At 43.7% G+C, this 12,500-nt stretch overlaps 1 protein-coding gene across 8 annotated transcripts in view; it reads left to right on the top strand.

The window, feature by feature from the left end:
• ZCCHC7 (zinc finger CCHC-type containing 7) overlaps nt 1–12,500 on the top strand; it is a 430,079-nt gene that overhangs the window by 370,372 nt on the left and 47,207 nt on the right. For 7 of the 8 annotated variants that reach the window (XM_085881648.1, XM_085881651.1, XM_085881649.1 and 4 more), the window contains one exon: nt 2,428–2,526. The exons of the other annotated variant lie outside the window; for it this stretch is intronic. In XM_085881648.1, the coding sequence (XP_085737774.1) occupies nt 2,428–2,526 (99 nt within the window). The remainder of the gene's footprint in view (nt 1–2,427; nt 2,527–12,500) is intronic. 8 annotated transcript variants of the gene reach the window in all.

Raw genomic sequence — 12,500 nt, 5'->3', positions numbered from 1 at the left:
AAGAAAACCATTACTGAGCATTTTGAAATCATTCCGGGGAAAACGAGCTACAAGTGGAGTCTGTTCAATGTTCAGTGAAGATTTTGAAAGGAGCCTTTGGAACGAGGCTATGAAAAGGAAATTTCACATTTTGGTTCATGAATCATGATACATTATCAAAAAGGAGGTGGATATTTTGAGTTCTGGGAGAACAACCTCCGACCTCCTGAAACCCAAATGGAGATAACAACCAACGGGTTTGATTCTTCATTATACACATTGCATATTCTCTTACACTGACATGGGGGGGGGGGGGGAGGAGGACACAATATACTACGGAGATAACTACATGAGGGTTTCTTTATGTATCTTGGCGTGTACTTCCCCAGGGTCTCTGAAAAGCAGCACAATATGCTTGTTTTTCAATGTTCAAATACCATAATTAAGCAAATCTTTCACATACAGCATTATGGATGAGCAGACTTGTACCATGAAACCAAAGTGTGAATCATCAACCCATATAAACGGGCTAGATGATTACAAGGAGCTTTAAAGCAGATATTTTCACTGCGATATGTGTACGATGTGTGTCTGCTCCGTTGGTGGCATTTTTGTTTTTGGTAGATTTGATAAATGCATCGGCGATCCTTTAGTGCACAGCATGCGCATTGCTTGAGTTTAACATGATGGGCCAACAGTCATTCCATCAGCCAGCATGATTGTGTTGTTGTTAGTTTGTGCAGGATAATTTGAGCCCAAGTGAAGCAGGGCTTTTGTACTGTGACTGAAGTGCACAAGAAAGAAGTAGAATTTTATTGCACATGCACTTCAAGTGCTTTTGCGCATGTTATGTGCTTAATTCCTCCTCTATGCATAATGCCTCACACGTGCCTGCTCAACACAAGCTATTTTATGCTTGAACCATTTCTGGGTTCAGGTGCTCTGAACTATTGCAGCCGAATTTTGGTAAAATTTTGGCAAGTCCTACAAACTTCACATGCATAATTTTCATAACGTTCTTACGGATTGCGATTCTGGAGTCGGGGGGCTTTTTTTTCTTTTCTTTCATTTTAGCAGTTCAGAGCAATGGTACTGGCTTCAAAAACAAATAGAATATTAAGGGTCTTTTGCTAATGTCCCCCAGTGCCTTTTGCCCCAAAGATCATAAGCCCCAAGAGCCATCCGTTTTCGATAGTAAAACAATCCAGAAAGCCTGGCGGCCGTGGCGAGCGGTAGGCCAACATGTAAATTTATTTCCCCGAATGTATATTTACGGTGGGCAGGGCAGGCCGAGCGATGATTGCCAGGGAATCGGGAGCCCAGGCTACGGGACATTAAGCGAAGATTTTACGAGCCGATATTTGGCGAGGTCGTCCAGGCATATAATGCCGAGCGCCACGCGGCAAGCGAATGGTGATCGCAGGAAAGAAGATGCATTTCCCAGCGCTAATGTGATCTGCGTGGTAATTACTTCATTACCGGAATGAAGAGTCTCTTTAAGCATGAGCTATGGGCAGGTGGCCCCATGCCATTACTGCCCGGGCGGGCAGTATCCATCTTTGTGTGACACACAATAAAAGCCAGGCAAAGGAAGGTGGTGGGGGGAGGGGGGAGGGGTGGATAGGAAGTATGCAGGCGAGAGAGGAAGCAAGCAAATTTCTGTACCACTTTCCATCTGTGGTCGATGCAGACTTGTTCTTTGATGCTTCGCTTGAGATCTCTGCAGGTGAGAGCCATAACAATTGAGAATTTCTCTGCAAAATAGAATTCTGTGTTGAGACCATTGAAATGATGAGGATTGTACCTGCATCTGGGGAATTATTGCCACGAAGCACTATGAACAAGCATTGTGTGAAGGAGTATTGGAGATTAATGGCCAATGTTTTCGAGGCTTGCTCCCAGTATTTTTCCTGCCATTTGTAAAAGCAGCAAAGTGCACTCGTCGTCGTAAATTTTGATGCAGGGTGGGGTAAAAAGAGCTTTTAAAACGAGTTAAATGGTTCTTGCGAAATCACCATTGGCTTTGTGGGTTGTGGGATTTGTATACAAATCTGGAGAATTGAAACGGTGTAAGGACTTCATGGGATGAGTTGTTCATCAGCTGGAAGGGAATCTATATATCTTACTCTTTACACATCGGTCAATTCAGCAGTCCTTGATATGAAGAAAAATTATGAAGCAAGTTTGACTCGAGAAATGTAAAATGATCAAAGGCAGGCAACCAGGTTAGTATTGTAGTTGTGAATAGTGTATGTATGTTATGCATGTTCATATGTGCATGAAAGAAATTATGCAAATTTGTTTCCCTCAAGCTTAACTGTGTGTTGCTTAATTAAATGTTACAAACAAGTAAAATACAGCACAGTCATACATATTATAATGAATGCTGGTTGCTGCTCTGGCAGGTGTCCTTACCATAACTTTATATGTCTATCTTGCCTCCACCAGACTCAATGCGGTCCAATTATTCAAGGAGCTGCCTACAATTATTGCCAGGAACAGCCAAAATTCTGCTACAACTGTGCTGGCTGTGGTCACTTTGGTCATGTGAGTTTGTTCTCCGATCCCCTCTGCTTTTCTCCTTTCCAGGTGTTTCTGAATATCAAACACAGTGCATCAGCTTAGCAATGACGCAATGAGGGAAGTGCACAAGTTGATTATGGGAGGGAGGAAAGTGTCTCGGAAGGGACAGAAGTAATGAGCTTGAAAGGAGGAAAATGTGGGAGGAGGGACATTGACTGAAGTGAGGATAGAATCGAAGGAGTAACTGAGCATAATGAAAGGAACAAAAGAAATGTGTGCAGAAATAAGGATAATGTAAATGGAAGGGGGACCTGAAATGTGAGAGATAGACATACCAATGAGAAAAATAACAGTGTTAAATTGCAGGAGGTGGAGCTAAGGAAACAAAGAAGGGAAGTTCCATCATAGGGGGTCAGGAGGAAGAGGAAAAATTTCAAGTGTGTGTGTGTGTGTGTGTGTGTGTGTGTGTGTGTGTGTGTGTGTGTGTGTGTGTGTGTGTGTGTGTGTGTGTGTGTGTGTGTGTGTGTGTGTGTGTGTGTGTGTGTGTGTGTGTGTGTGTGTATACAGGGTGTCCCATAAAATGTACTCACTCTTTAAATGATAATAAATGCGTTGTTTATTGACTTAGAAACAAGATTAATGGTTAAATGTATAAATGGATAAATGCATGTTTATAAATGTTCAAACTGTCGACCATCACATTCCAAACACAGCCGATAACGTGGACCAATGGATTCAACAGCGTTACAAATCATTTAATTTGGAACTGCAAGACATTGTCTTTCAATTTCCTCTTTCAGCTCATCGACTGTTGCTGGTTTTGAGCCGTAAACCTTATCTTTGAGATATCCCCATAAAAAGAAGTCCATTGGAGTGAGCTCTGGGGAACACGCAGGGAATTCAACACTACCTCTTCGCCCAATCCATCTGTTCGGAAAAGTTGCTTCGAGATAGGCCCTTACATCACGGTGGTAGTGGGGAGGTGCTCCATCCTGCTGAAAGTAAATCTCTTCGTCACCAAATATCTCTTCGACATGTGGACCGACGGATTCCTGCAGCAAGTTTAAGTAAACATCCCCAGTGACAGTTTGGTCAAAAAAAAATGGCCCTAGGATGCCCAATCCTGATATCCCACACCACACAGTAACCCCTGGTAAGTTTAAATGGTGTTCCATAGTAACATGCAGATTTTCAGGAGCCCAGTAGGTGCAATTGTGTCAGTTAATTGAGCCATTTAACTTGAAGCTGGCCTCATCGCTCCAAACAATTTTGGATGGAAATGCTGCATCTTCTTCGCATTTGCCCAGGCACCACTCACAAAATTCAGCTCTCCGGTCAGGATCGTCTTCATTTAGAGCGTGGATTAATGTTGGAATGTAACTTTTCCAATTAATTTGCTTCAAAATGCGGTGGGCGCTTGATTTTGGGATTCCTGTATCACGAACCATTTGTCGTACAGATTTCCGTGGGGATCGGTGGAGGGTTTCCAGCAATTGATTTTCCTTTGTGGGGGTGGTTGATGACCGTGGTCTTCCTGAACGTTCCTTATGGGCGTCATGCACAGTTCCATCTGTTTCAAGCTTCTCGGATGCGAGCAATGGTGCGTCACGTTGGTGGATCTTTGTGAAAATGTCTTCTAAATTGTCTTTGCACTTCCATGATGTTTTCGTGCTTCCAGTCGCACTTTATAAATTTTCTTTCTTCAAAACAGAGTCTTACTTCTGCCATTATTATGGTCAATTTGATCTGAAAATAAATGAAAAATTCAATGAATTATGAGGAGCCAAAATGTGAGTACATTTTTTGGGGACACCCTATATATATATATATATATATATATATATATATATATATATATATATATATATATATATATATATATATATATATATATATATATATATATGTATATGTGTATATATCTATATATGTGTATATATATATATATATATATATATATATATATATATATATATATATATATATATATATATATATTGTTGCGGATTCGCGCCCGCCGGCGTGCGGACGGCCACGTAACTCGAATCGCGGCACGTCGCCCACCGGACGGACAATCCAGTCGTGACCCTCTCGGACTAACGCCGGGAACCAGTCACGGGTGGACCTTTCGGTCTCACCGCGATCGAGCCAATCAGCCCCCGCGTGGGATAGGGTTGCTCGCCAAATTCGAACTACCTAAGTACCCACGCGGAGGGTAGACCGGGCGATCGCACCTCGCCGCAGGTCGACTTCGGACACGGGCCACTTAAGCGACCCGTTCCGTACTATCAGAATAACCGAGCGGTGTTATCGTCGACCTCGACGGTTCGATTAATTATCGGGCGTATTCAGCCCACTACCAACCCTTTACGTGAAGCAAGATGGGGATTCAATGGGGGAAAAGACGAAGCGAAGCGGGAGAACAGTTCAACAATAAAAGCACATTTATTCGCGGCACACGGGAAGCACACAAATACAATTCCACCAAATGCACACAAAAAAAAGAAAACACAATTCCATTTACACAAAAAGCAAATATAAAAGTGAAAACAATGCAGAGCTAATACCAACTACCGAGCACACGGCAACACTTATACAATTCTACTTCACAGACGGCGCCGACAACACATACCCAAAACCAAGGAAAAGAAATACCCTCAAGAATGAGGCAGGCCTGAGGCCGAGACCGGGTCGGGCCTACCCGTCTGGTGATGAGACGCGGAGCGGCGATGGCCCCGCAACCCGCGGGCCTCGTGGACGGTGTCAGGCAGGGGGTGGGAAAAGGGGCCCCCTTTGTCGCACTATCTCAGCGCGGGGGGAAACAGGAGGGGGTTGCTGATGCTCGGGGTATAGAGGATCTTTATTATCCCTGGTGTGCGTCTCCACCTCGGCCAGGTCGCGCTGCCGGCCTCCCTCGGGCGTGCAGCTCCTGGCACCGACGCAAGCACCCCCTCCCTCGTCCGACTCTCTTCAGCTTCTCCAGCCACTGCAGGCTTCGGGCTCCAGACTTCCACACTCGTCCCCTCCGTTCCGACTCCTCCTCGTTCTCGTTCTCCTTCTCGTTCTCGTCCTGCTGACTCCTCTTTGCTGACTGACGAACACCGTCCTTTTATCCCCCCCGTAACTTCGCCTTTGACCCCCTCCCTTTGACCTTTCACCTCGCTCCCCATTGGCCCGAGAAAAAGTGGGCGTGAAGGCTTTTTGATCCACAAATTTGCATATATCGATCGCCCTGGGGGCGGGGCCAATTCGCCCCTCGCTCACCGATTGGACGTCAAAAAGTGGGCGTGTGTCGTTTTTGATCCGTTTTTGAAGCACAAAATCCGTGATTTTGTACACGCTGTTCGACGCGCGTTCTGCATGAGTCCAACACCGGTACCCACAGCGGGGCAAGAACGGTGGCGATGCTACGGTTGCGAGGTGTGACGGGAAGGTCGTGGCGGTTGTGGTGAAGCGGCGTTGTGGTTGGTGGTTGATGTTGTGGTTGTGATCATGGCGGTTGGTCCAAAATAAAGATAGTAAAAGAAAAACGGCTATCCTGAAGAGTCGCAGCTCGCATAAATGACATGTATTCCCACTAGACAACGGGTTTGGGCCTAACTACACATGCACTTACCGAGATACCTCACCTAAGGGACCTGAATGGTGGTTTGCGAATTTGGTAACCACAACAATATATATGTATATATGTGTATATATCTATATATATATATATATATATATATATATATATATATATATATATATATATATATATATATATATATATGTTTATGTATATGTGTATATATCTATATGTTTATGTATATGTGTATATATCTATATGTTTATGTACATGTTTATGTATATATATGTATATAATATATATATATATATATATATATATGTATATGTATATGTATTGTATATGTATATGTATATGTATACGCATTGTGCAAAATGCAAGTGGTACTATGGAACGCCAAGACTTCCCAAACATTGTCGGCATGTCCGCTAAGTGCCACAGCAATTTCATAGGGATCGTGTGACGGCGAGCCGAGTTTTTATTGTGCAAGCTTGGTATTATAATAGAGATGTATATGTATATATGTTTCCAAATAAATGGTTTGTGTGTGTGTGTGTGTGTGTGTGTGTGTGTGTGTGTGTGTGTATGTGTGTGTGTGTGTGTGTGTGTGTGTTTGCGTGTGTGTGTGTGTGTGTGTGTGTGTCCTCCACAACTCCAAAACCATGAAACCTTGCAGCCTGAAACTTTGCGTGCATACTAAGAAAACTCCAAGGAATTGCATGACTGGAAATCGAGTGATTGGGTTAATTAAAACACCCCTTTTGAAGATAATTAATGGCCTTATTTAATTATATCCTTCATCAGGCGCATCCTCAGTCACCGCTCTATTTGAGGTCTTAAGGTGTATCCGAGGTAACCTCACTGGGGACTGAAGCAGCCATGTTTTTTGGCCTGCTCAACAATGCCTTCACTTGGAACAGGCTGAAACAATTTCCTTTCAATAAAGTTCTATTTTCACTTTCCTCACTCATATTATCGAATGCCTGTTCATCATGGCGGCGAGTCATCGGGTACATCACTTTTGTAAGTACTGTAGTTTTCAAGTTGGGAGCTTGGAGTGATTCCATGCATTCTGATATGATTTCCACAATCTCCTCTCACGGACTAATTGAAGAATATCATCGAAATATTATTTCGGCTTTGAGGATTGGATATCGTCCGGATTAAATAAGTGTCGAAATCTAAAGTGAAATCTGATAATTTAAAGAATTAACAAGACATAACTATACTGATATACCTATTTACTTTATCCAAGCATGGTTATGTTCCCTCCTTCATTCATGCACAAGAAAATGTGAAATTTCCAAAGTATCACTTATGTTTTTCTACTGTTTGGAGAATTATATTGAGTGAACAAAAAATTTAGGAACGTGCAAAAATGAACCAACTTCATTGAGCTATGATTTACAGCATTCACTACTTGACGTCGTGCACTGTCCCTCAGAGGGACTGCTTATCCATAGTATCTGTTAGATCTGTGTCTATATTTTTAGAGGTTTTGTGAGGTGCTCTACAAGGAATCAAAAGCAAAGCTGGTGAAAAACGTACATTAAAAAGAAAAAGTTATGACGTTTGCGTGGACCTCAAGCGACGTAACACGTGCACAGACGAGCAGGAAATGTGGTGGATTATTTGCAGTTTATTTCACAGGCGATTCAACTTTGCGATGTTTCCAGGATTGTTCTACATTAAACTGCAACTCTTTTGTGGATAAAGTCAATATTTGAACGAATTAATTTAATTTATTTAACTGCTGTGGGCTTGGTGAAGACCGGCTTTAAGGTTAAAGGGATCCTAAATGGTATGCAGCCACAGCTTGGTCAGCTGTTCCTTCTCAACCATTGAATTGAAATACTTGCTCGAGTGCTTAAGCCACTTTCTGAGTGACCTACAGTCGACAGCGGTACAGCGATTGTCATTCTGAGCGAATCGTTCACTCACTACGGACGCTTTTGCCACGCCACGTCAGTCACAATCAGTCGTTCGTGCTCCATCCTGAGTGAGTGGTTCATGCTCCGTCTCCTGAGCGAGTGGTTCATGCTCTGTCACCATGAGCGAGTGATTCGTACTCAGTCACCCCTGAGCGAGTTGTGAAATCACATCCAATTTCTGAGCTGTTTGCCATATTAATGTTTTCTAAATTCCCGAGTCAAATTTTTGTTTGTCCACCCGTCATATGCAGCTGTTTATAAAGATTAATGTTTGTGAACATATCCCTGAAACGTCTATATAAATGCAACGTTGTTTTTCGGTGAAAGCTACTCATGGTTTTTGGGTTGTTGCCAATATCAACCAAGCGTGTGCGCGTGCGCGTGCGTGTGTGTGTGTGCGCGTGTGCGTGTTGTTCACAAAGCATAACTCTCTCTCTCTCTGTCCCATCTTTGCTCTTCCCCCTCCCAATCCAGTGCAGCACCCTTCTCCCCTCCTCTCTCTCTCTCTCTCTCTCTCTCTCTCTCTCTCTCTCTCTCTCTCTCTCTCTCTCTCTCTCTCTCTCTCTCTCTCTCTCTCTCTCTCTCTCTCTCTCTCTCTCTCTCTCTCTCTCTCTCTCTCTCTCTCTCTCTCTCTCTCTCTCTCTCTCTCTCTCTCTCTCTCTCTCTCTCTCTCTCTCTCTCTCTCTGGACATATCCAGATGGTGGTTATGTCTGGATGGTGTATTTTCTGGGCATGGGTTGTCTCCAGACGTGCCCAAGCGGCGTTTAACTCTGGCCAGCAAGGCTGCACACGCGTCCAGGCAGTGTTTGTCTCGAGACGCGTCCGGGCGGTAATTGAAGCTCCACTACACATCTGCCTTCCCTTCCTCTCACTTCACACTATCTTCCCTTCCCCAACCCCTCCTCACTCCCCTTCCCCAACCCCTCCTCACTCCCCTTCCCTCCTCTCTCCCCACAACCTCTCTCTCTCTCTCTCTCTCTCTCTCTCTCTCTCTCTCTCTCTCTCTCTCCCTCTCTCTCTCTCTCTCTCTCTCTCTCTCTCTCTCTCTCTCTCTCCCCACCCCTCTCTCCCTCTTCCCCCTTTTTTTCTCCCTCCCCACTTTAGTATCCCCATCAGCGAAGCGATGGTGGTATTTGCTAGTCCATACAAATAAAAGGCAATGTGTGTGTGAGTGTGCGTGCGTGCGTGTGTGCGTGTGTGTGTCCATCCTCCATAACTCCAAGGAAGTGCAAGAGTGAAAATTGGGTGTTTGGGTTAATTAAAACACCCCTTTTGAAGACAATTAACGGCCTTATTTAACTATATTCATCATCAGGCGATCCTCGGCCACTTTGCTCTCTGGGGTCTGAAGGCATATCCTGGGTAACCTCGCTGGGGTCTGAAACCGCCATGTGCTTTGGCCTGCTCAACCATGCCTTGACTTGGAACAGGCCGCAACGATTTCTTAACGATAAAGTTTTTTTTTCACTTCCCTCACTCATATTATCGAATGCAAATTCATCATAGCTATGAATCGCCGGGTACATTGCAATGCTTATAAATGCCAGGAGACATCAGCGTTTGTGGCTTTATTTCATTTCCCCACATGCGATCACCACAAGTATCTCTTAAATTTCAGAGAATTGCAAAATTTAAGCTCCAGAATCGAACTTGTAAGCAGTTAACAGCTCCGAGAAAAGTATTCATTTGTCCAATTCGGACACGTATGCCATTTCGGGCGTCTCTGGGAGCTGTATGTTCAATATGACGATTCGGTGATTGCCAGTTGCGTGCCAAGGGGGCCGTTTCTTATCAACCATTTCGTTGGAGTGCTTACTTGAATGCTTAAGCCACTTGGCGAGCGCTCTCCAAGCTGCTTGGTTGTTCATTTCGGGAAAAAGTACACATGCTTTCAATCTCGCATTGATTGTTCATACGTTTCCGCCTTTGTTGGGACCTGCGGTGCCGTGCAGTGGGTGCCTCAGGAGGTGTCTCATCCACTGAAAATGTGGAATTTTATTTTTACAGGACATTGCTTTGTTTAACCTTTTTGTGTGATCTCCTTTTGTAATACACCCCTCACTTTGACATCAATTCCTAATAAAAAACAACAATAAGTTCCATCTGACCAGGTGTTCGCCATGTTTGTTCGAGCTGTGAAGGCAAAGAGTATTGACATTTTGTGTTCTGTGGCTTGATACATTTTTGAATTGAATTTCACTAATTACGCACTTTTAATCCTAGTTCAAATAACGCTGTTCAAGGTAAATATTTGTGTTTGTCGTTTTTATTTACTTCATATGTGTGCACATTTGTGCGTGTGTGTATGTACATAAACTGCATTACACAATGGCACCGGTGTGTGTTATTGAATTGGTCGTTGGTTGTTATCTCCATATAGGGGTTTGAGAAAGTGGAATGGAGCCCTCCCAGGTCTCTGTGTGCGTGTGTGTGTGTGTGTGTGTGTGTGTGTGTGTGTGTGTGTGTGTGTGTGTGTGTGTGTGTGTGTGTGTGTGTGTGTGTGTGTGTGTGTGTGTGTGTGTGTGTGTGTGTGTGTGTGTGTGTGTGTGTCCTCCACAACTCCAAAACCATGAAACCTTGCAGCCTGAAACTTTGCGTGCATACTAAGAAAACTCCAAGGAATTGCATGACTGGAAATCGAGTGATTGGGTTAATTAAAACACCCCTTTTGAAGATAATTAATGGCCTTATTTAATTATATCCTTCATCAGGCGCATCCTCAGTCACCGCTCTATTTGAGGTCTTAAGGTGTATCCGAGGTAACCTCACTGGGGACTGAAGCAGCCATGTTTTTTGGCCTGCTCAACAATGCCTTCACTTGGAACAGGCTGCAACAATTTCCTTTCAATAAAGTTCTATTTTCACTTTCCTCACTCATATTATCGAATGCCTGTTCATCATGGCGGCGAGTCATCGGGTCCATCACTTTTGTAAGTACTGTAGTTTTCAAGTTAGGAGCTTGGAGTGATTCCATGCATTCTGATATGATTTCCACAATCTCCTCTCACGGACTAATTGAAGAATATCATCGAAATATTATTTCGGCTTTGAGGATTGGATATCGTCCGGATTAAATAAGTGTCGAAATCTAAAGTGAAATCTGATAATTTAAAGAATTAACAAGACATAACTATACTGATATACCTATTTACTTTAACCAAGCATGGTTATGTTCCCTCCTTCATTCATGCACAAGAAAATGTGAAATTTCCAAAGTATCACCTGTGTTTTTCTACTGTTTGGAGAATTATATTGAGTGAACAAAAAATTTAGGAACGTGCAAAAATGAACCAACTTCATTGAGCTATGATTTACAGCATTCACTACTTGACGTCGTGCACTGTCCCTCAGAGGGACTGCTTATCCATAGTATCTGTCAGATCTGTGTCTATATTTTTAGAGGTTTTGTGAGGTGCTCTACAAGGAATCAAAAGCAAAGCTGGTGAAAAACGTACATTAAAAAGAAAAAGTTATGACGTTTGCGTGGACCTCAAGCGACGTAACACATGCACAGACGAGCAGGAAATGTGGTGGATTATTTGCAGTTTATTTCACAGGCGATTCAACTTTGCGATGTTTCCAGGATTGTTCTACATTAAACTGCAACTCTTTTGTGGATAAAGTCAATATTTGAACGAATTAATTTAATTTATTTAACTGCTGTGGGCTTGGTGAAGACCGGCTTTAAGGTTAAAGGGATCCTAAATGGTATGCAGCCACAGCTTGGTCAGCTGTTCCTTCTCAACCATTGAATTGAAATACTTGCTCGAGTGCTTAAGCCACTTTCTGAGTGACCTACAGTCGACAGCGGTACAGCGATTGTCATTCTGAGCGAATCGTTCACTCACTTCGGACGCTTTTGCCACGCCACGTCAGTCACAATCAGTCGTTCGTGCTCCATCCTGAGTGAGTGGTTCATGCTCCGTCTCCTGAGCGAGTGGTTCATGCTCTGTCACCATGAGCGAGTGATTCGTACTCGGTCACCCCTGAGCGAGTTGTGAAATCACATCCAATTTCTGAGCCGTTTGCCATATTAATGTTTTCTAAATTCCCGAGTCAAATTTTTGTTTGTCCACCCGTCATATGCAGCTGTTTATAAAGATTAATGTTTGTGAACATATCCCTGAAACGTCTATATAAATGCAACGTTGTTTTTCGGTGAAAGCTACTCATGGTTTTTGGGTTGTTGCCAATATCAACCAAGCGTGTGCGTGTGCGCGTGCGTGTGTGTGTGTGCGCGTGTGCGTGTTGTTCACAAAGCATAACTCTCTCTCTCTCTCTGTCCCATCTTTGCTCTTCCCCCTCCCAATCCAGTGCAGCACCCTTCTTCTCTCTCTCTCTCTCTCTCTCTCTCTCTCTCTCTCTCTCTCTCTCTCTCTCTCTCTCTCTCTCTCTCTCTCTCTCTCTCTCTCTCTCTCTCTCTCTCTCTCTCTCTCTCCCTCTCCCTCTCCCTCTCCCTCTCTTCCTCTCCCTCTCCCTCTCCCTCTCCGTCTCCGTCTCC

Source organism: Eptatretus burgeri, chromosome 5 (assembly GCF_056783735.1).
Source record: "Eptatretus burgeri isolate ZD-2024b chromosome 5, Ebu_testis_v1, whole genome shotgun sequence".
Taxonomy (NCBI): Eukaryota; Metazoa; Chordata; class Myxini; order Myxiniformes; family Myxinidae; genus Eptatretus; species Eptatretus burgeri.
Note: the sequence above shows the minus strand (reverse complement) of the source record. Positions and strands in the feature narration are given on the sequence as shown.